General features: G+C 39.7%; 1 protein-coding gene across 1 annotated transcript; it reads left to right on the top strand.

Moving 5' to 3' along the window:
* The first annotated feature begins 11,147 nt into the window (after positions 1-11,147).
* Positions 11,148-25,106, top strand: LOC122644086 (THUMP domain-containing protein 1 homolog). Its single transcript, XM_043837690.1, has 7 exons — positions 11,148-11,267; positions 11,426-11,542; positions 15,033-15,473; positions 22,067-22,206; positions 22,352-22,472; positions 22,820-22,960; positions 24,624-25,106. The coding sequence occupies exons 1-7, from the start codon at positions 11,190-11,192 to the stop codon at positions 24,705-24,707; spliced, it is 1,122 nt and encodes a 373-aa protein (XP_043693625.1). The 5' UTR covers positions 11,148-11,189; the 3' UTR covers positions 24,708-25,106.
* The last annotated feature ends 115 nt before the right edge of the window (positions 25,107-25,221 follow it).

Here is a 25,221-nt window from a genome sequence, read left to right as displayed (position 1 = left end):
GCCCCTAGCTTGAACTCTCCTACTTCTAGTAGATCTTGGATAGTATGCCCGAGTGCAATGCATTTATTAATAGTGTGCCCCTTTTGGGTGTGATAATCACAATAGTGATCTGGGTTATACCAAAAAGGTGGAGGATCTCGGACCGGTCATGGTCGGACTGTGCCCAAAAGCCCTAATTTCTTCAATTCGGTGTATGCCATAGACCTAGTCATGCCCAAATCAGTGAACTCATGCTGACTTGAATTAACCATGTTCACCTCCAAGTTTTGGTTCTAATTTTGCACCATGTGATCGTCCTGGCCGTTTGCATCTCTGAACAATTTATCTTCAATGCTTCCCTATGGCTATGAGCACTTCGAAAGTTGTGAGGTGTTGACAGTAGAGACAATTATGATATTCTCCATACAGATTCTCCAAGATCATCTCCACTTGTTCTGCTTCCGTCAGGCAACTCCATATCTTTACGGCCTTCTCTCTAAACCTCATGATGAAATTTGAGAACCCTTCATTTGGCCCTTGCCTTAGTGTCTCCAACTCTCGTCGTGTGATATCCAATTCAGTGTTATAGGACTATTGCTTTGCGAATACCTTCACAACTGCCGACCAAGTTTGAGTTTGAGTCTGGTCCAACTGGGTGAGCCACCTCAGAGCTGATCCATCTAATGAGTAAAGGAAGTCCTAACCTATCTGGTTTTCTATTAGCTCCCATGACTTGGCCATAGTAATGAAGATTTTCAGGTGGGCTTTCGGGTCCCTTATCCCGTCGAACTTGTCAAGCTTCCATCTGAAGTCTTCCGGTATTCTCCCCGTCGGGAAGAAGACCAAATCATCTTCTTGTTTTGCTAGTGCTTTCCCTTGCACAGCAATCTATAGTTTTTCAACTTTCTCCCTCATCTGTTTCTCTCTTTCAGTCTCAGGGGGATTCTGTGGGGTGTTGAGGACCACAACTTCCTCTTCTTCTATCACGACTTTAGGCTGCACCCTAGGTACCATCGGTGTCATCCTAGGTTCTCCGGGGCTTTGTGCATTATCTCCTCTGAATTGACCCTGCATCGCTTGTACCATCTGCGTGACCAACTATTTCATCTTTGTCATTTCTTTTCGTATGCTGACCATTTCCTAATTCAGTACTTCAATTGACGGGCTGACATTTGACGGATCCATGGTGTCCACACTGGGTGATGACCTTACTAGACTCTGCCAAAGTGGAGGAATAGAAGTACTGAAGACCTCTGGGGATCAAATTGGACCAACTCGGGTTAGCCCATTATCATGATGAGCCCACACGAGTACAGGAATATTTCTTATCGTGGATTGTGCTTGACAAAACTTATTTAGGACTTGAGAAGTTTTTTTGATTTTATATTTTATATATTTTTTTATTTCTTTATATATGTATATATACATATCTATGTGTTCTGGTTTACACAGCAAATATACAAACAGTGGTTAGGTGTCATGACGATCCATTCCTAACCTCTTCGCTCCACTTCTGACCATAAATCCTCTCTTGTTCGATGGCTCCCAGAGATCGAGTTAGGATCATCACAGAGGGGCTTTTTCGAGGATCGCCCGACAGTCTATCTTCAGTTAATGTAGAATACCTTTCATTTTGGGATAACCAGGGCTCCATTATTGACATAATGTCCTGGGTGGTGTACCATTTTTCGAGGGATTATCGAGGCTACATTTTTTTTTTTGATACACCATCCCGAACGATTGTGTCACTTTCATCAAGGGACTATCAAGGGATAAATGGAGCCCTTTCCTGACGGGTAAACTTCATTAAGGAGGATATACGGCCAAGAACCTTGTTTCCGGCCCCGAAGGGTTGCTACGTTAGTTTGTGGCGTATCCTAATCATATATGGTCTAATTTCCTACATAAAGTATGCACTGGGCAGGTTGATAGGATAGAAAAAGGTCACCCTTGACAACACCTATATACCTATAGCTCGTGGTCACGAATCATCAGTACGTTATGCTTTTAAAATACCTAGAGAGTAGGTCACACGATCTCAGAGTAATCAAACTAGTACCCTTTTTGAATAACGAAGTACCCCACAACACACTAGTGAACACCCTCGTCGGTACGATCTCAGAGTAATCAGAATAGTGCCCTTTTTGAGTAGCGAAGTACCCCACGGCACACTAGTGAATACCGTCGTCGGTGATTCTAAACTCGTGCAGTAAATATCAAGGACTGTGGCTTCACATCGAATTACCCATATCTACACATGGGGTTCAATGACTAACCATGGGGTTGTGTTTCTATGCAGTGTTGTGTGTGCATGATAGTGGTGGCGGAAGCGAGTATCATCTGATCTCAGAGTACTTAGTATGATGCACCCCACCTCTCCTGGGGTAGAGGCACAACAGGGAGTACCCTCGTCATTTGACTTCACTTCGAACACACATGATGCAGTTAGTACACAAAAGGGGTTAGCCAAACATGTTATCAAACAATAATGCAGAAGGAAGAATATTTTTGCGTTCAATGGTAGCATTTAGTATTGAAAGGTTGACCATCAATCCCCAGTGGAGTCGCCACTGTGAGGATCCATTCCTGGAACCGGACGTGTGGTAAGGGATGTTGTTTCCCCCCCCACGCACCTGGTTTGTTGGGGGTTAGGGGTTATGTTTATCGGTTGGAGAGAGAGAAGGAATGCGTCTTCTCAAATGGTTGTGATTCATCGGGGGATGGGGATCATACAATTAAATGAAATAGAGTTGCCACCTAGGATTAGGGCCTAGGAACCATGAATGTAGCCCTATGAAGGGCTATGGGACTTCCTTTAGTCTAGTCAGAGATTCGGGGTAAGTTGTCAGGTTACGAGAGTGGGAAGGTGTTAGGCGCCCACCTCGCTCGATAAAACCGATCTTTCTACTAGATGCTAGTTTTTTAATATTCTTCCTTCATAAATGTCCTATTCTCACATATTCGGCCAGAATGATGCACAAACTGCTTAATTAAATTAACTATTGTACACTATGCAATTATAATTTAAAGGTCTACATTGCTACGAAATTAAACTGCGGTGAAAGAATTAAATACCTGTATGCATTTAAACCAATGCAGTTATACGGGATGAATCGTGTCCCCCAGGTCAGGTGGAGCCAAAAGACTAGCTTTGGCCTTCGTCAGGTAGAGTAATGGCATCAGAAAGTAGTTACCTGGATATCAGTCAGAATAACAATGTCAGAAAAATATTTGGGGAGCACTTACCCAGATGTCGGGCATCGTAACAACGTACGGGAGTCGGGTGCTGAGACCTCAAATAGAATAACAACGTTGGAGAGCTTCAGAAGCTAGGCTTCTTCAAATATCAGGTAGAGTAATGACGCATGGGCGTCAGATACTAAGACCTTGGACAGAATAACGACGTCGAAAAATGTTTTGGAAACTGGGGATTAGGACCTCAGGCAAGGTGACTAAACCATGGGAGGCTTCGGGTTTTTGGACAGAACTGGGTAAGGAAAGGCAGGTCCGGAGGACCCTGACTCCAGATAGTGGGATTAGGCTCGAAGGCTCAAAATCGGACAGGGGCCGGACCCCAAAACTAGGAAAAAGAAAAAAATTGAGAAAATGGAGTTTTGGGTTCCCCCTCTCCTCTACTTGAGACCTTGTTCAAATGAGGGGTGGGGGCTATTTATAGATAAAAATTTGTTTGGCGGCGCTATCGGGCTGAAAAAAACTCATTTTGGGTACCCTGGTGGTGCTACAGAGGGGGAGATTTTCCTGGCTGCGGATCTGCCACACGGTGTGGTGCTGTCGGGCGACGCCGCGACCTAGCGTGGTGCTGCCAGGCGGTGCCACGATAGAGCGCGGTGCTGCCGGGCGGTGCCGCGATCTCTTATGAAGCCACTGGGTTAGGGCTTTAAGCGTGGGCGTCGTAGGGGATCACTCCAGGAATGCAGGGGGACCACGGGTGGAAACAAAATGGAACAGGGGGTGTTCAAGTTACCCCGAAAGAAAGGAGTATTTAAAAGGCATTGCTAGTCTTTTGCATTTGGTTGTCGTCATCGCTGGGAGGTGGCAAAATTCAGCATCTACAAACAGAAACCCCACACAAGCTATGCAAAAAGGGAAAAGTTAGTAGACTAATATCTACATTAAAAGAATTCCCTAGGTTAAAAAAGGTAAGCTGCCCGCCCTTCATGGGCCATCTTCAATTATCACCGAAATCACCCGAACCAAGGGGATAGCCTCCATCCGGGTCCACACCCACACTGTCATAATCAAAACCCCCTTGAGCCTCCCCCTCAACATCATATCCACATGTAAGATCATCTGAAAAGAAATATACAAGAGTGTGAGCTCTACCGAGCCCGTGAATGAAATATAACCATGCATGCACATGCAAGCACAACCAAATGATTTCTACATGAGATGAGGTTCTTTTTTTATTAAGCCACCTAACATCACAACTAAGACAGGTAAAAGTGCTACTACAATCCCCAATACATGTATCCCTGGTGCGGGCTTCTAACCCCTTCTCGCGATACACCTTGTCAGAGAAGACCAGTCGGCTCCAGCATGCTCTTCCTGGACAGCCCGACCAGTCCTCTGGGATTAGTCTGTGATACCACCTTTCTTGGAGATTGGTATTCAGCCGAGCAGACACCTTTTTGGTATAACTTCTTTTCTTTTTTCTTTTTTTTTTTTTGATATAGGTTCTCTCACAAACATCCAACACCTTAACCCCTATTGGCAAGGGTTCGTAGCACGGGTGATGATACTCTAACCAGATGCATTCTAGATGACATAGTATGAGTCGGGTGGTATCAATTGTATCCCATTCTACGGGCTACCATGGGCCTCATTTTCAAGTTGGCTACGTCATCTATTCTAGCATTTTCACAAGTATAACATTCGCATTCAGTTACAATAGCCATCAGATACGAATCAGAATCAAATAGGAATATAAAGCACTTTAATAAATAAAACAATAAATATTATTGTTGTTGTTGTTGTCATGACTCATCAGTCATGTTACATCTACACCTATGGTGTAATTCCACTCACCTTGTGTCAATCCCGCTTGTTCTTCAGCCAGCTCGATCCCAGTCGGTGTCTGACACCGCACCTCATGTTCGGGGTTATAACCTAAGTTGACCGGACCATTAGAACATGTCAAACACTGTCTCAAAAGGGTGTTAGAGCTCTAGGATTGGTTTAGGTTTGCTCAATCATTGTTCAACAATTATGGGAACAGTAGCGTGGTTCTTTTTCAGTTTTGGCTTGGGTTACTGTGTAGGTTTCTGGCCCCTTTTTGGGTCTACTGGTACACCCAAGACATGGTTACCAGCAAGGATGGTTGGGGTAGAGTTTTAAGGTAATTTTTATGCCCCCAACACTGTCCTAGGCCTGCGGGTGAGGGTCTAATAGGCTAGAATCAGATTAGACCAAGTATAGCAGCACTGGACGTTGTCCAAACGTCCAATGCATCCTCCAGTCCCTGTTGGACACTAGTTTTCTTGCTCAGAACTTGATTTTAGCAGCTGGATTCATCCCATCTTTGATTTGGGATGAAATAAGAGAGTAATACAGCTTACAATTAAGCAAAGTCAATGGTTATGGTGGTTCCTAAATTAGTTTGTCTAATGGTTGATGGGTTTGGGGTCAAACGTCAAATAGATTAAGCATGCAAGACTGAGCTTTGACATGCAGCCATTCAAACCTCAATTACACACACAACAGCAAGCATGCATATGCATTACAGCCAAGATCTTAGGCCCTAATATGCAAACAATACATGCATGCAAAGATCCATGCTCTTAACTCATTATCTATGGTTTGCATGTATGATCAGGCATGAAATCTAGCTAGATGCATGGCTGGAATTTAAGATGCAAGTAACAGTAAGCTAAAATAGTATAGATTCATATGAATTCCCTAAAACTAGTCATGCATGCATGATCTAAGCAGCCCTGAAGCTCCAGGCAATGATTCCATAGGAAATCGTACAGCGACAGCCATATATAGCTTTGGTCTTTGGAGTTCAAAATCAAAGAACAGATTTGAATCAAGGTTTAGAGGGCAGTTCTTAGGCTTGGTGAGCTTACCTTGGGCTGTGGAGGAATTCGGCCGAGGCTTGCTCAGGTATGGGCCCTCATTCTCCTCCCTTCTCTTTCTTTCTCTCTTTCTTTCTCTACTGTTTAGGAATAGTAACAACCTAATTTCTAAGCTGGGCCCCCTATTTATAGTTTCTATAGAATTAAGGTCTGTTTGGCGAGGCCATCCTATAGGAAAAATGCATTTTTAAAGTGATTTTTACCTGGTTTAGCTACATAGGTGGGGTCCACATGGATTCCAAGATGGGGATTGGTTTCTAAAATTCTAAGGTACATATTGGAGGTGTTTGAAGGCAGTAGGTTCAGCTCCCACAAGTTTGGAATGGGAAAAGCAGGTTTTGACATCATTGGAGCTTGCACTAGAGCTTTGAGCCAATCGTCCAATACATCATCCAGTGAATGCTGAACCCCTGAATTTTGTCTGTGGTTCCTACAAAGGCTTATTTTTCCACATGGTACTTTCCCAACAACCCACCATACATACAAGGAAGATATATTTAAGAGAATAGCCTCCCTAATACTCAGGAGAGAGAAATACCTGTGCTCTGTGTTGTACAACAGGTGATGGGCTAAGCAGCTGCAGGGTGTTGCAACCCACCTTCTCACAGGTATGGTGGATGCCATTAGTGGGGGCTCCCTATTGATTGTAACTACTGGTGTGATACACCACAGATCATTGGTGTGGGTGGTTGCTGATCCATATTCTTTAAGCAAAATTTAAGTCAGATTGGGGCAGGTTTGACATAAAGTGTGCTGCCCATGGAGTGCAGTTACTCTTGAAAGACATAGATTCACAAATCTCATGGGTCAAAGAGGTATTTGAAAAGCCAAAGCTGATTATTAGTTTTATGTATAAGCATGGAACAGTCTTGGCCTTGATGAGGGAAAGCACAGGAAACAAAGAATTGAGAAAACCTTGCAAGACAAGGTTTGCTTCTAATTTTTTGATGCTCAAGTCCATTCTTGAAGTTGAGGATTTCTTAAGAGTGATGGTAGCATCGGTAGAATGGAGGGCAAACAGGCATTGTAAGTCTGAATTGGGTGTGATGTCACTAGAATAATTCAGACTACAGAGTTTTGGCTTAATGGGAAGGATGTATTCTCAATTTTAGAGCCTCTTATTATAGTCCTTCGCTTGGTTGATGGTGATGGAGCTCCAAATCCTTTTTTGTATGAGGCAATGGAAAGGACAAGAAATACTATTATACACCATTGCAATAAAGACCCAGCAAAATATAAGAGGTTGTTGCAGTTGTTTGATAGTAGAAAAGAGGCAAACATATTATATCCTGTGTAAGTTGCTACTGCTTTTCTTAATCCTTGCCTTATGTATGAGGAAAAAATTTCATACAACCAGAATGATGTGCAAAAGACAATGATCTATATCACAAAGAGCATGGTTCCTCAGAATGAGAAGAGAGAATTTAACAAAGAATTAAATGTTTATTTGGACAAGGAAGAAAAGCTATTTCATGACCTTTCATTTGCAATGATTGATTGTCATCCACATAAGTAAAAAAATTTGGTGAATCTTTTGTTATTCTATGTTACATTTTTATTTCATTTCCTTTTAATTTTTTATAAATTTGGTAATGAATTCATTCTTTATTATTTCTTTCATCCTTTTTTTTATTTTATTTTATGTAAGTGTGGTGGAATTTGCATGGAAATTATGTTCCAATGCTTCAAAGAATTGCCATTCGGATTACAAGTCAACCTTGTAGTTAATCATCATGTGAAAGAAATTGGAGTGCTTTTGAAGTAGTGCAAACTAAGAAAAAAAAATAAACTCTCTCCTCACATGTTGGAAGATTTGGTGTATGTAAAAATGAATTCCCTTATGAAAGTCAAATCAAGAGAAATTGAGAAGTTTAGCAAATAATCAATAAATTTAGATAAATTGGTTGAGATTCCAATAGATGAAGATGAGAATAGAGCTGAAGTTGAAGATGAGGAGGATGCAAGAATGGAAGATGATGCGGAATGGCTTAATAGAGAACTTGGGATTGGAGGATATGCACTAGACATTGATAGTATTCAAACTCCAACATATGGTGACACTCTAAGTCAATTATGCAATATCTCACATACTCCTTTCACACATGGTTCAACTTCAGAGACACAAGAACTATTGGATATCGACGATTGATGATTTCCTTCTTTATGACATGAAGGATTTGTTCTTATTAGAGATTATTTTATGGGATTTGTTCTTGTTAGAAACTATTTAATGGGATTTTCATGGTTCTAGAACACATTATGTCTTTTTTTTTTTTTGTTTTTTATGTTTGATGAGATATTGTTATTGATATTTTGGCATATTAGGTGGTGAAAGTGTGTTGCATAATGAATATATGCCCTTTTTTTTTTTAAGTTTTATTACCATCTAAGCTGTATTAAACGTATATCGTATTATTGCCATATGCGTTTTATTACGCCGGATTTTTGAGAAGTATTATTGCTGTCTAGTCCGTTTAATTGCCATACGTAGTTGTTCCCATTCAATTGTCGTTCCCAAACTTACTAAGGTCAAGACCAATTAAGTAACACATAAAGTGGGGAAATTGGGGGGAGGTGAAGGGGAGGAACAGAAAAAGAAAAAAAAAGTTTTTAATTGGATTCTAAATGGCATAATTGGGGCAGCCCGTTGGTCTAAACCATATTTGGATTAGAAATCAATTATTTGGAAATTTCTTAAGGCCCAAACTTAGATTGGACCAATTAATGAACCATTGGGTGTGGTCGCTAGTTTAGTTCGTCAGGCTCATATGGGTTGGGTTGCTCTCTTGATAGACAACTTTACTTGTGTCTTATCAAATTAAGGAGCCAGGGATTAGGAAAAATTACATGATTAGCTACTTTTGGGTTTTTATTTACAAAACTGTCTACCCTATGTTTGAGTTAACAAAAATAGATAAAATCAAGTTAAGGTTTACAAAACTAGACAAAATAGTGTCTCTCCCTCCCACACCTATTTTTTTAGACATTTTTACCCCTGTCATTGCCTTCTCGTCCAAGCACCCTCCGTTCCCTGCAACCCCACCCCTATCCCAGCCACCGCCATTCTCTGCTACCCCAAGTAATAGAAAAAAAAAAAAAAAAGATTTTTTCAGAGAGGAACTGTCGAGGAAGACGAAGGATGAAGGAGAGTCACTGTTTTGTCTAGTTTTGTAAAACTAAACTTGTTTTTGTCTACTTTTGTTAACTCAAACATAGCGTAGACAGTTTTGTAAATAAAAACCCAAAAGTAGCTAATCATATAATTTTCCCTTGATAATATTTACAAAGATTAGCAAAATATTATGCCTACAGTGGTTTCGTTGCTGCATTTTGGGGGGGGGGGGGTTTGCATCCTTGTTTTAAAAGGAATCTTCAACCATCTCATTTGATCAAAAGTCAAAACCGTACCCAAAGCAGGGGTTGCAATGGGTATCTCTATTTACTAATTTGGAGGGTAAGAATGAAATTCAAACCCCATAAGAAAATATAGGGGGAGGGAAGGGGTTACTCATCTTGCTAAAAGAGTAAGGTAATAGTATTAAGAGTCTTATCCTCCCTACTTACCTGTTTAGCCATGCATTTACGCATTTATTAACTTTAGGCATAACTCACATATATGAACACATATATTCTTCTTTCTTGACCTTGAGACTAGCCATATACATCTTATAGCTCACACTCATGGTCCATTTGCCCAAATCAAATCCCTAAAGCTAATAATAGAAATGGAGACAATTTCCCAGGATGCTCGAGTATTAATTCGGGCGTATGAGAAGCTTGGATTACGAATCATAAAATAGAGGGTTTTTTTAAGTATAGAGAAGGTATGGGCCCCTCATTTTTTCTGAGAGGGCATGCAAAAGAATCCGCATGACGACACTATGTGGATCTTTTCTCCTAATAGAAATACCAAATCCCTAATTCATGAGAATCGTGCTTTCTCTAATTTCTCTTGATGCTTTATGCACTTTACTCGTCTGTTGGATAATTGGAATTTTTGTTCTTCCCTTGGCAATTAACAATCCATTGGTTTTTAATAAATTCTATAGAAAGAAAGAGTATATGCACAATAACACCCCCCCCTCCAAAAAAAAAAGCAATTCCAAAATGAATTAAAAAAAAAAAAAATAATATATAAGAGATTTTCTTATTGACTCCCCTCAATTCAAGGTGTCAATGAGTTTGTAACCTCTTTTTTTAGCTCCAGTTATTGTTGCATTGTTTGAGAAATGAAATCTATTGAAGGGTAAAATAATTATGGGATTTTACATAAATACTGAAAAATGTATTAAAAACCTTATAAATTGTTTTTAAATAGTTTTGGTTTCAACATGTGAAATCGTTAATTAAACGGTTCAATTTCGGTTTTATCTAAGAAATTTGTACCAAATCAAACCAAACCGTTTACACTGTAGCCAAACCATTTTAACACCCTTAATTTAAGGTCTGCCAACCTTACCCATATTGGAAGTTAGGGGTGTCAAAAGTTGGCCTACAGTGGTCGGCCCTAATAGAACCAATCACTTAAAACCTAAAACTACTGCTGGTTAGTAAACAGACTACTAACCTTTGTCAGGATTGGTAATTTTTTAGCCTTTTCATAATCCAACTTGGCTTCTTTATAGCCTGTTCATAATTCGATTTGCCTGTTTATAGCTTGATTAACTAAAAGGAGAAAGAACACTAACCGGTGTTGTGTCTCAGCGTGTATTTACTCCCAAACATAGCCCAGCACGACAAGACCGATGCACCCCTGGTCCTTTCCACCGTTCTGAAGAGGTGCACCTGTCTTTTTGCACTGAGCTGTGCCTGGGCGCAGGTACACGCCGTGCCCAGCGACCGGTTAGCGTCCCTTAAGGAAATTAACCTGTTTGGCTGTTTATAACCCAGATCAGTTATAATAACTGATCATCGTGTCCATTCTTAACCTAACGAAACCGACGGCTTGATCCGGCATGACGGCTTGATAACGGTCTTGTTGCTCTTGTAAAATGCACGTCGGATTGGAATCTTTTGTTTTCACCGTCTGTAGAGTTCAGAAAGCCAACTCCTATTGTCACGCTTTGGGTGAGCGGTTGGAGTCTGCTAGTACTCTGGGAATCTGAAAGCACTCTCATGGCGTCTGTAGACAAACTCCAATCGGGCAACAGTGGGACGAACAAGAAGAGAAAGCAACGTTATCGTTCCCACAACGTGAGTTCTTTCTTTCTACTAGTCACACTGCTCTTTGTGGGTATCAGAGGCGCGTATTATAGAACGAGAACTGAACCCTTAACTGTTCGCTCCGAGATAGCAAATTGGTTTCTCTTTTCAATCCTTATCTTCTTGCTTGTTTCCATTTGATTTTTCAGAAACCTGTAAAGAAGGGTACCTACCCATTACGACCTGGAGTTCAGGGTTTCTTCATCACTTGTGATGGTGGCAGAGAAAAGCAAGCTAGTCACGAAGCAATTAATGTCATTGATACTGTAACTCTCTCTCTCTAAGAAAAAAAAAACCCTATTTTGGTGGGTTTACATTTAAAGATCTTGTTTTTATTTGCTTGCTTTTGCTATTAAGTGATTTTGGGTTTATGGCTTCAAATTACAATCTGGTAAGAGTGTTATCATTAGGTCTTGTTAAAAGGCTTCAAGTTTTATGTAGTTTTTATATTTATCTCTGAAATGTCTAGTTTTATTCTAGGCCACACGAACTCAAACAATGTTGCCCCAAATTATTTCCTCTTTGCTAGTGAGAAAACGATACTCCAACATTACTTACTTTAATTACTTCCAAGAAAAAGGAGCCCTGAATTGCAACGATGTGAAGGCAACTGAAAATTCTCATATGCATACTTCAGCATATAGGTTATCTGTCAAGGAATCTAATAATTTGTAAAACTCAATTTCAGATTCACAAATGATAGGAAAATCAAATGTCTCAATGGTTCATCTGGTAAATATCTATGTTTGAGAGAACAGTATACAACAAGAGATAATAAGTTCAATTGATAGAAACATTATTTTGTCTGGTATTATCAAGGGATGAGGAACTTCATACTCTCTAGTCTTTAAAAGGAAACAGAGATACGGGAAAGATTGTAACTCTCAGAAGCAGAAGCTGTTCTATTGAAGCATAGATTTATGCAAGATACGACACTTCAAATTTCTCAGCCATTGCATGGAATCCTAGGAGAGATAGCAGGAAAGAGAAAAGAAAATTTACCCCCCAGCCCAATAGTCTACCTTGCTAAGGCCCATGGGCATGGCAATTTGTGAGCAGAGGAGGCAAAAGGGTGGATGCGGAGAGAAACTCTGGTGCTAAATATCTTACAACCTTTCTGCAAATATAGCACTTTTAGGCTTTTAGATTTATAGCAACATGGACTTATGATTTCAATTCATGACTAAAGCCAACATTCATATGCTTTGAACAGAGTACCATCTCAGTGATCCTGATGAAGTGATGATCTAGTCAATTTCCTTGTAAAGTTGCACAATTGTTTATGATAAAATCATATGCTTTGAACACTATGTGATCCAATCCAAATGTGACTAATTAAAATATCCAAAGCTTAATCTCAACACCTAAAGGGTCCAACCCTTCTAGCCTCTCCATCATGCGATTGCAAATATGAAATCATGGAGTACAAGTCATCAATAAAAAAGGAACAGAAGTCCAGAAACTTTCTGCTTCTAGTAGGTGGGTAGTAGTCTCCCAAACCAGGCATCTAACAGTGCTACTCTGTAATATTGATGGAAGCTAATGCCAGAATGGGAAGACTACTCACTGCTTCATGCAACTTGGAACTAACCACATTCTTTAACCATCTTTGGATTCCATATCGTGCCAAAAATTTATATATTATGTCGTAGAAATTGAATTATGTTTCAGTAATACCTGAAACTACGTGGCTCATCATTTCTCCAAATAGAGAATTTAAAATTTGAGAGTAGGAAAGTGCTTGATTTGACTATTGGATTTCATACAATCCTCATACTGAGTTTTGATGGAACAGAGCTCACTAAGACCCAAATTTTTGGCCACGGAGGACAACCCTTGTGATAGAGTATGCATGAATTGCAAACCAGGATTACCAATCCGGGGGGAAGGGTTGAAGCAGCAGGATCATACATTAACCATATATGTTAACCATTCTAACTCACTCCCAATCATCAGTGCTGTGAGTCTGCATCGATTCAAAGAATTAGTCCTTTTTGTGAAGCTTTTGTAATTGCCTGCCTGCCAACTGTCCGAAAGTTTGCTCGAGGGCATAGAGTCAATCAAATAGATATAAAATAAGAAAACTTTTTTTAAGCAATATTCATTAGTTGTTTTGAGGGAGGGTTTTCATGCACAGCCCACATAAGACAGGCGGGTTATGATGCATCAAATAGGGGGAGGGGTTTCGTCCTTTCGAACGCCTATTGTGAAAGTGGTGATAAGATCATGCAGGGAACTGTTTGCTTTTTTTTTTTAACTTAAGCAAAGAATGAGCAATGAACATTCAGTATTTGAAGAAAATAGTTTAGGGTGAAAAGGCTAGGTTGATTCTGTTACGGTAATATGTAGTTAGTATGTTTGAATATGGTTGTGGATAGGTTTAGGGTTTTCAAAATTGGGGTCTCAATTAAGATAATCTGGGGTTAGCATAATGAAAAAATATACAAGATAAATATGGTATTGAACTAAAACACAATTGGAAAAATTATCAATAACTAGATCCAATGGATTTCAAGATTCCTATATGACTCAAAAAATGAGACTAATTTCAAGAACATAATTTCTAGGATGAAAAATAATCTAGTACAGGAATTTCAAGATACAAGTGCCTTTCCAATTGTTCTATCCTTCATGTTTTCTTTCATTGAGACCAGCACTTAGTCCACATTTGTACATGAATGTTCATGTGCCTTGGTCTGTTTCAACTATTTCATTTTGCTGTCACATATACGCCAGCATTAGATCTATGCAATGAAATGCATTTAGACCTCATAGTTTGTCCTATCTTCTCTTTGGCTTCTTAGTTGGTTATCGTAATTTCCTGCATCATGTATGACCTCTTGCATGGAAGAATTCTTGAGAACTTTATAATTTTGACATTAGTTTGTCTCTGTGGGAAGAAAGGAACTAGGCAATCTTTGTGGGTTCCAAAGAGAGCAGGGAGCCTTATATCTTATGCTTTTGGGGCCTCAGTGGCTCCACATTGATGGGAAATACAATGGAGAAATTTTTTGGGATTTAGGAGAACTATATCTCAGTAGACTTCGGTCTGGGGCTCATTTTTGTGTACTTCATACATATCTGTAACTTTTTTGCTTTCTTGTGGCTAAATGCTTTTGCGTTGTTGTGGGTGTTGCAATCCCACCCTCTCTGTTATATAGAAAATAAATTTTATTATCAGTAGAGGCCCGTGTTCAGAATATGAGCAGCTGGCTTTCTATAGTTACAAAGCCCCTGGAATAGGCAAAACTGATAAAAAGAAGCTAAACCAGTTGGGTCTATATTGGTCGTAGGTAATGAAATAAACTCTATAGATATTGGACCAAAAATTTACCAGTTCCTTTGCTTTCCAAGCCTCTCTTTCTATGCTACAAGACCCAAGTGGACCCAAGATCTTCAATAGCTTTCTCTGTTCCCTTCCTCTCTTTCGGAGAAACTCTTGGCTTAATTTACCTTTTCTGATTAGCTTTTATAGGTCTATTGCTTATACAGTCTGTTGCAATATTATTCATTCATAATTTGATTTATGTGTCTCTAATGGTTGTGTGAAAATAAGAAGTGATTGTGTAAGAGGAAAAGAGTTATGAATTGGAATTTGGCTTCTAATGAACTAAACCTTGAAAGATAGTAGGCATTCATCTTACTTGTTGTGTCTGGATGAATGCCTACTCTATAGACATTAGTTTTTCCTGTTAACTATGAGATGGAAATTTGTTTCGTGTTCCTCCAATAAGCTGGTGTCTTCTCTGGTTGCAGTTCTATGAAGAGCTTGTCCATGGCGAGGATTATGGTGCAAAGCGTGTAGCTGTGCCCAATAAACCCTTGAATAAAGTAACTAAATTCTCTGATTCTGATTCATCTAGTGAAGAAAATGATGATAATGATGATGAAGATGACAAGTCAGATCGTCATGAGGATGACAAATATCATGAAAATCGAGTGGATGAAAAGTCTGATTCTGGTAAATTAGGTGCTGCTGATTCTGAAAATCAGAACAATGAAAAAGTGGATTCTCAGAAAGTGGATGATGCAAATCATGATAAACAACAAAATGAAACTGAAGAGACAGCAGCAAAGAAACAACGCTTACAATCAGATGCATCAAATGGTGAAAAGGTAGTAGGCGGTAAGACAGAGGAGAAGTCCATTGATAAGCTAATTGAAGCTGAACTTGAAGAGTTGGGAGATAGGAACAAGGTGCGTATATGGGAGAGCTCATCTGTACAATATCATTATAGTTGCTATCATATTATTAAGATTAATGTGCTGCAAATGGATATTAGGACAGCTATGCATCCAGTTCTAATCGTGCCCCCCCACCCGCTTCTTTTGTTTAGTGTATGTGTGTGTTTGTGTTTCTTTGGAAGCAGGGATGCGGTGCCAACATGAACTAGTTGTCACTGGGTCGCCTCTGGTCCAGCTGGCAAGTTATTTTGTGAAAATATCAGGTTGAAATGGCTCAGGTTGAGGACCAAGCTAGTATCTAAAAATTCAGGTATATTGGGATCAAGGATTCTATGGGTCTTAGCTAATCCTGATCCGATGTGGTCTGGATCAGCTGATCTAAACAGTGTATCACCCATTACTTGGCTGATGCTTTCCTGATTTTGGCTTGGATCAGCTGATACTAGCTGAAGCTAACTCCGATTCGTCCTTGACTGATCTGGATCTGATCTAGCAGATCTACACAAGAAACAGTATATCCTTAAATCCTTCATGAATACCACACCTTTATAAATTGAGTTGGAAAATGCAAATCCATGTCTGTTGATAGTGGATTGGGTCAGGTTGGATGAGTTCAGGTTGGTAATCGTTATCCTAGATGGAGGTATGCAATATTGATACTTATGATTTGCTTATTATTGTCTCTTCTCGTGTTTGAGTTTCTTTGACTTACCTCTAAGAGGTTTTCCACTTCTTAGTTATCTATATTCTTTTGGGTGCTCTAATTTATTTGTGATTTGTGATACAATCTTGGTTCAGAAACCCTACCTTTGGGTCGCTATGGGACCACTAGTAATAAATCGAAGGGTCAGTGGCAAACCTGTAAATATATTAAACAGTTTAGGACCCGTCTGGGAAAAGGAAACAGAAACTAGACCAAATGGTGAATAAATTTTGGAGATGAGGTGTCACGCCCCAAACCACCCCCTGGGAGGATTGGGCAAGTCACTTGGAATGTATAACAACATCCGCCAAATCCCTAGGATCTAGAAGCAGTTAATATAACTTACAAACACACACACCCATAACAATGGATAAAAAGAGATACAGAGTGTTGCGGAAGCTAAAGCATATCATTAAACATTCAAAAATAAACAGTACATTGTTCATAGCTCCATTTCACCACTTGATTATGCAGTCAATACTTTTCTAACCAGTAGCTTTACAAAATACAAAAGAGGGCTATAACATCAAAAGCCCAAGTAAGCTATACAAAATAAGGGGGGTTTAGTATATCCTATCTACCAAAAGAGAGTCCCCAAAAGGTTAGATTAGTATGCTGCCCATCCCTTAAGGATCGTCCTCAAGGGCCACCCTGGTCACCCGCACAAGAGGGATAACCTCCCTCGGGGTCCAAACCCAAAAGGTCGTAATCACCATCATCCTCCACAGCGAAATGAGTCTCCCAGCTATCGAGATGTCCACCTGCAGTATTATCTAAAAGAAAATATGCAAGAGTGTGAGCTCCACCGAGCCCGGGAATGAAATATAAAGCATGCATGCACATGCAAGCACAACTATGATTCTATATGCATGAGATTCATTAATATTAATTAAGCCACCTAACAACAAAACTAAGACAGGTAAAGGTACTACTACAATCCCCAATACATGTATCCCTGGTGCAGGCTTTTAACCTCTTCCCGCGATACACCCATTGAGTTGTCAGAGAAGACTAGTCGGCTCCAACATCCCTTCCCAAGGTCAGCCCGACTAGTCCTTTAAGTTACCACTGTGTTACCGCCAGCCCTATTGGTTGATGGAACAAGCGACATCATTTGTCCTAATGACCCGATGAGTCTACTGAACGACCAAAGCCCCTTCAGGACATTGACCTCACACAATTGTGGTATCCAACACCTTAACCCCTGTTGGCAAGGGTTCGTAGTACGGGTTTTCTTATTCCCTAGCCACATGCAATACTATATGACATAGTATGAGTCGAGTTGATGCAGATTCATCATCAAATAGGGTTTGTTTCATTGGGAATAAGTCTAGGGTTGGGATATATATATATATGTTGGGCCTTTGTTCCCAAGGGTTTTCTATGTATTAGGCCACTTTAGTGGGCCTGAAATAGGGGTATATAGGTTGCATACGGGATTAGCCCAATACTTAGTTTTTATTTTGTGTTTTTAATTGAACCGGTTTAAATTGGTTGCATCCAATTGGTTCAATTGGTCTAATTTAAGTGAAGTGATCCTATTGGCTAAGAGGTTTTTATATCCTATTGGCTACTAGGGAATCTTCTTTATTTTAAGTAGTTTAAGTTGTTTTAAGTCATTAGGACTCTATTTTGAGTCTATTTGAGTTTCCTAGTCAGTTTAAGTTGCCTAATAGGTTAGGGATAAGGTTAGGCCATTCCTTTTTAGTGTCTAAGTCTATTTTTGAGTCTTCTATATAAGTTTGTAAGGGAGGCCAGCATTGGACACGAATTTGATTAATGAAAAAGCTTTTGTTTGCTGCCATAGTTGCTGCTCTGCTCTGTTGAGTGAACCTTGTGAGTAATATCAAGGCTACTTTGTGGGTAATATCAAGGTGAAGGGATTGGTGGACTCCGATCGACTCCTTGCATCTTGTAGATCGGGAGGTCCTTCTTCTAGTTCTTCAAAGCTGCTACCATTGAAGATTTAATCTTTCAAGTAAGTAGTTTATTAATTCAGCATTTAACCTTCTTCTTCTAATCCTCTAACCTAAGCTCCATCTACTCCTATTATCACCCCTTCCATTAATCCATAGATCCATTAGAACCCTAAAACCCTAAATCCAATTCTGCCCTAAATTGCAGAATTTTGTAACTCATCCAAACTCTAACTTCTTTATACCAAAATAACCCCCTAGACCTGCCCATTAATACCTTATAAACCTCTTTCCTAAAATTTGCCCCTAAACCCTAGATCTTACAAACAGTCCATTTTCATAAGGCATCCTACCCAAAACCCTAGAATTCCAACCTCAACCAACTTTGATCCAACTTATACCATTAGACTCATAAAATTCTGCACATTATTACCAAATAAAACCCTAAGTCGAAACCCTAACCATAACCCTAATTCTGCCCTAATTAGCCTAAGCTGTCCCAATCGGCCAGCCTTGTTAAGAGATCCTATTACCTTGGTTCCTAGTGGGATTACTCCTACCTAGGACTACATTACGAGTGGTGCCCCGCATCCCATTCTACGGGCCACCACTAGCCTCATTTCCAAGCTGGCTACGACATCTAGACTAGCAATTATATGTAAGCAATTCCATCAATAGTTCTCAATATAAATTCAATAAGAACAAGAGAATATAAATATAAAGACAGAACAGTAAATTATTATTGTTATCATAATTCATTAGTTATGTTACACCTATACGTATGGTGAAATTCCACTCACCTTGTTCAAGTCTTGTTTGTCCTTCGGTCTGTCGGGTCCCGGTTGGACTTTGATACTGCTCGTCGCACCCAGGGTTATAACCTATGTTAACGGGACCATTAGAACATGTTAAATACTGTTAAAGGAGGTTTAGGGTCCTATGTTTGCCTTAGGGTAGGTTGGTTTCAGATCTGGACACCAAACAGTTATGATAGCATTCTTTGGGACTTGCACTGGGCCTTAGGGTGAAACGCCTAGTGCATCACCCAGACAATAAAATACAGCAACAGTGGGGGTTTCCTTTTGGGTTTCACTTGTTCCAAGTCTCATCAACCTTAGGGAGTGATGGCAAGGATCCTCCCAATGGTTGGCTCACGTTTGGGCTCATGCAAGGTTTAAAATTTCGCAATATATCGGTATCTTGGGCCTACCAAGATATCCGAAATATGTTGAAATTTCGCCAAAATGTTGCATTTTTTCTGCAATATTTCGGCAGTCCATCTCGGTGGGTTTTTGGCCATATCTAGGCCTGATACTTCATGGACACCCTTATCATAGTGTCACGACACCCTTATGATATATCGCACATGTCGCCCGCATGGCGTTGCCATGGCGAGCATGTCGACCATGTTTTATTTTTATTTTCTCTATTTTTAATGTGTTAATAGATGTATACTCAAGCCATGTTTTATTTTTTCTCTATTGTTTCTCAAGTTTTAAGAAGAAAATTCAGAAATCGAAGAAGAAATCGAAGAGGGAAAGAAGAAATCGAAAAGAAATCGAAGAGGGAAAGAAGACAAGAAGAAGAAATCGAAGAGGGAAAGAAGACAGAAGAAGAAATCAAGAAGAAATCGAAAGAAATTGAAGAGGGAAAGAAGAAATCGAAGAGGGAAGAAGAAATCGAAGACAGGAAGAAGAAATCGAAGAGGGAAAGAGAGTCGGGAAGAAGAAATCAAAGAGGGTCGCCATGGCGTGGTCGCCATGCAGCCCTCTCCAGCCCAGACGCCATGGCGACGCCATGACAACTATGACCCTTATTTAAGCTAAATAAACACATTTAAACCTTTATATTGCAAAAAAATGAACTCAAAGTGGTGTTTTGGGCTTGCACCCTTGATTGACAGTATACGGTCGCCGACCCTAATGTATAAATAGTTAAATATACATTGATTAGGCAGTCAAAGACATAAATGAAATTTAAACAAACTAATTAAAACTCATAAGACATAATTCATAAATCATATTCTCATAAACTCCATAATAGTCAATGACTCAATACTCAATAGCTCAATACTTTAATAGGCAATAGTGCAATACACAAAGTCACAAGTTCACAAATCACAACTTACAACTTACAAGAGTGCAAGACTCACTAGACGCACAAGTCACAAGTGCTAATAATAATTGTTGTGCCTTCCTGGATCAACCCCACTCATGCCCCGCTGGAGTCGACGTCCATTGCTCTCTGTTTGAAGGACATATGTGGACCACGGTATAGTTTCGGAGAAGAAATGAGTGTAGTCATCCACAACTGTCATAAATGGAGTCATCAACATACTGTAGGTAACCTATCCTAGGATATGGGTTAGGGTTATCAATCGGTTTAGCCTGGGAAGAAGATGATCCAGTATGATATGATGTCGGCGGAAGCGGCGTTGACACTGGCTGCATGTATGGCTGGTGAGGTCGGTAGCTAGGGTATGCAAAGATGTCATCCACAAAAGATGATCTAGTATGTCCCTGGGATTGGGACTGGGAGTCATAGTCCCCTACCCCACTAAATTGCCCATATCCATATCCATATTCACTGTGAGGTTGTGATGCACTATAATCCGATGACAATGGAGTGGTATGTGCGTCAAAAGATGGGATACGCCAATGTCTAGTCGATCCTCCCTCCCTATCACCCATACTCAAACCGCCAATAGAGCTAGATAAGTCATCAATGTCCATATAATTAGCTTGTAACTGTGTTTGTCAACAACATAGCTTCTCCGCTTTTGCAACCACCGAATTTTATTTTTTTTGGTAGAAAAATATTTCATTAGAGAAATGAAACGGAATACAACAAGCTATCTATCCATCAGGAGTAGCAAAGCAAGGATCGGATATAGGCCAAACAATTCTATCCGTAATAGATTGGGCCCTCCTGGCAAGGGTATCTGCCATAACATTCACAACCCTTGGAATATAATGAAACACACAAGCATCAAAGTAAGTAGCAAGGTGTTTGATATCTTCTATAATCAGCCTTACCCAACTGCAATTAACCAACCACCTGAACTAAAATGGGAATGGATAATAGGAAGGGGGTAGGGGGTATTCAGCCTCAAAGGATGTCTCGCCAGCCACCAGAACTGAAATGAGAATGGAGATGAAGAAGATGAATGGAATGGGGGCCGTCGACGGCTAGAGTTCGAAGAAAAGAAGACAAAAATCGTATTATGAGAGGGTTTTGTTTTGCGTTTTTTCTTCTTTAAATTTTGAGTTTGTTTTTTTATAAAAAAAACTAAACTTAAGAAGTATTAAACGCGTTTAATTCGTGTTTAATACGTGTATAATATGGATGCACTTAACCTCTTTGTTTCCCGAGCCTCTAGTGAGTTACAGACAGAGTTCGAAAAGTTCAAATCTTTGATGATTCCATCATACATGATTGAGTTGCAAAAACTTCTGGATAGGTATCCTACATCTGAACTGAATTCTTTCTGGTTAAAGAATCTCTTTCTAGTTGTTATGGAACAATTAGGAGATTCTCTAAAAGAAATACGGGGTTCTGGCGACAATATGTGTAGAAACCGCTTCCTCTAAAAGGCCGACCTTTTAGGAAAGGGAGGAAACAATATGTATATCATACATGAGCTCTAACATAGCGGACTATCCAAAGGGGGACACGAGTGGATAAATAATTTTTTAACACTTGCCCACTCCCGAAAGGGTAAAATGAACTAGTTGAATGTTATGCTGGCTCGCTGTGTCAACCGACCTTGCCATTTTTCTTCTCATAGCTCTTTCTTGGTAGACATTTCCTGTTGTTGATGAGAACAACCACAAGAAAAGGGTAAAAAAAAAAAGGGTCATGGCATGAATTGGTTTACCACCTTCCTCCTTTATTGCGCAAGTTTACTATTTAATTTTACCTTTCAAAGAAAGCACAAAAGCAGTTTTATGTTCATGCTAATGAGGCTATACAACCTTTTGAAACAGAGGCGTTTTGTCAGCCTTGATGCTGGTTGTAATGGTATCGTCTTTATTCAAATGCATAAAAGAGAAGGAGACCCTAGCCCGAAAGAGATTGTGCAACACATGATGACGTCAGCTGCTTCTACTAGGAAACACATGTCAAGGTTTGCTCATTGTCGGCCTTTCCAATTTGAATAATCGAAAGGGTAGTAGACACTATGTAGCATTTCTTTTATCTGCAATTTCGAAGCTACTTCATGTATTTATTGTTTGAATGCTGAACTTAAAATTATGGGGTGCCAAATTTAGGTTCATTTTAAGGGTATTGCCTGTTGAAGTGGCATGCTATGCATCAGAAGAGGAAATTTCTAAAGCAATTAAACCCCTAATTGCAAAATACTTTCCAGCAGAAGCTCCATCCCCACAGAAGGTATTGATTGTAAACTTTAATTCTTGTTATTTTTTATTTTTTAGGTAGTTGACTTTTATATTTCTTATAAATACTCCTCTTCGGGATAAGTTCCCCCAATTTTTTTTGATGGTCAAACTTGCCCATCCCTATAAAATGAAGCCTATTTAGAGTGCAGAATTCATCCAAAACAGTCAATCTAGTTTGCGGTGAAGCACAAGATTGTCTGATGTCTCAGAGTTGCAAAGCATTCAAATTGTTTCAGAATCTCTAGGATAGAAATATTTGTTACAAGAACAGTAAATGCATCATATGTCAAGGTGATCCTAACTGATTTACTTTTATTTATTTTATCTTGTATTTTATAGTTTGCAGTCTTATATGATGCCCGGGCAAATACGGGTATTGAAAGGATGTCAATAATAAATTCTGTGGCAAAATCTGTCCTTGGACCCTACAAGGTGGATCTTAACACCCCGGACAAGAACATTATAGTTCAAGTTGCGAAGGTAAAATTTGCTTCTGAATATGTGGCTTTGTAATGATTGCACACTCTTAAGTTATATCCTTTTGGATGTTTTGGGTGATCAAAAACTACAATTAAAGTTTTTAATTAATTTAGCTCAATATACTGAAAGTTTTAACAAAGCTACTGAATATTATTGGTGCTCCTCTTGACCAAGACTAATTAATGTTATTGGTGCTCCTCTAGACCTGGTAATAATTTACTCCTAGAAAGGCTTTCCCAGGTGCTTCTTATGGTGGATATGAGGATAACGAGGAATCTGTAAATTAACTCCAGGAAAGTCTGCCCTGAGCAAGATGGTCGTAAGGCTCAAGTTGATAGACAACAGTGTTGTTCTACTTAACTGATGGCTGTTACCTGAATTATTTTTAAGACTCCTACATACTTAAGGCCTTGGATGCAACTATGTAATGGTTGGGAACTACCGTTCTTCCCCCTTTGTTTGCTTAAGTGTTTCTGTTCCTTCGGAGAAGGCGAATATCAGTTAGCTGAATGGATAGGGTTCTTTCATTAAGTTCACATTGAATATTTGAAAGTTTTCCTAGGCAGTTGTGTCAAGTCTATGCCAAGGCATGGCCTAGGTACTCAGTTGTGCATCTTGGCTGTTATTCTGCTCAAAGATTGCCTAGCCAATAAAATGTCCTTTTGTCCTTTCGTTGTATTTTATTATTTCTGCTGCATGTGTCATAGTTAGGTTTATACACATCATTCTTACTATTAATGTAAAGAAGGAAAGCCCAAAGTCAAGTCAGATGCTCTGTCACATGTTTTGATTTGCTTGACAAACACAATTGTTATGTGTTTTACACCATGTCATTATTGGACATGTTTAAAATCTAAAATGAATAAAAAATATTAATAAGTTACCTTTTTGTGGGGTACGACATGTTTGTTTCATAGTTATCAAGGCGTCGCCTAGGCGTCTAGGCTCCTTGGTCGCCGTGGACGCCTAGGTGGGTGCCTTGCCACGTTGATGGTGTCGGCTTGATTTTGGACCCTCTAAAATGCCATGGTCGCCTTGCCGCCTTGATAACTATGGTTTATTTGCATAACAGAATGTTACTTTCTGTTAGTTAAAACACTGGGGCCACACGACCAAAGTTTGGCCTGTTACTGGTAAGGTACCTAACTGATGCTTGGGGAGACCCAATCTCCCTGTCTGCCTCCAGAAAAAACCAATTATACAAACGAAAAATCTAGAGTTGACTGGCTATATTGACAAAACTGCTCTCAGTATAGATTCTACATTGTTAGTCCCCTTCTCACCATATGTGTTTCACGTCCATTGATATGATTATTAATGGTCTATCAAAAATCTGTATCCTCAGCTACAAAAGCATGTCTGGGAGTTTGAAATTCATTGCATTTGTCATTTTCCATTTCTCTTCTCTTTCCCCAACCCCCCCCCCCCCGCCCTTTTTTTGTGGCTAGAACTCAGTTTTCCTTTGTTGTGTTTGGATCCATGTAGCCGACCCCATTAAGTTGGGATAAGGCTGAGCTTTTTGTTGTTGTTGTTGTTTACCTACACATGCAAATAAAATATGCCTTCCTCTTATCTTTGGCATCAGGCTGCTGACCCACCCTCCCCACCCCCCCCCCACCCCAAAAAAAAAGGGCTGATTATTGTGTTGTGTTATGCTTTTCAGACCATATGCTTGATCGGGGTCGTTGAAAAATATAAGGAGCTATCAAAGTACAACCTGAGGCAGCTTACGTCACCAAAGCCATAACCTTTCCCAGTTAATGTTTGAGCTCAAAATCCTTTAATACATCTAGATCTTCCCTTGGCTGATTTTCACATGGGACCTTCATCTAAGACTATATTAGTATCTCCAAGGTGCATGTTAGAGTCGAATATGATTCAGGGATTTGAGAGAATTATTCCAGAAGAAAATCATGAAATTTCCTGTTGTGAGAGTTGGACATGGAGCCTGAGACTTAAATTTTGGAATGTGTTTGAATTTGGTTATTAACATAGTTTTTACAAGTTTTTTTTTATTTTTTATTTTAGAGATTTAAATTGATATTTTACCTTTGAGAAACTATTGAAATTGTAGTATTTATGTTTAGGGAACAAGTTTCCCATGCTGTCGTCCGCATAATGTAGACCCTCTCACAGGTTTTTTATTCATTTCTGTCTCCTTTCTGATCACTATAGGCCCCCTACTGATGATACTGTCCTTGCACTGCCATTGGGGGTGGCGTGGGAGATTCCTCCTACACCGGAAGCTTGGGAAATCCTCC

This window comes from Telopea speciosissima, chromosome 10 (genome assembly GCF_018873765.1).
Source record: "Telopea speciosissima isolate NSW1024214 ecotype Mountain lineage chromosome 10, Tspe_v1, whole genome shotgun sequence".
In the NCBI taxonomy this organism is placed as follows: Eukaryota; Viridiplantae; Streptophyta; class Magnoliopsida; order Proteales; family Proteaceae; genus Telopea; species Telopea speciosissima.
This window is presented reverse-complemented; position numbering and strand designations above follow the sequence as displayed.

Coding starts and splice junctions, on each gene's coding strand:
- LOC122644086 (XM_043837690.1), top strand. CDS start 11,190: ATGGCGTCTGTAGACAAACTCCAATCGGGCAACAGTGGGACGAACAAG. Junction 15,474..22,066: donor AGTTGGGAGATAGGAACAAG/GTGCGTATATGG, acceptor CTTTTGAAACAG/AGGCGTTTTGTCAGCCTTGA. Junction 22,961..24,623: donor TTATAGTTCAAGTTGCGAAG/GTAAAATTTGCT, acceptor TATGCTTTTCAG/ACCATATGCTTGATCGGGGT.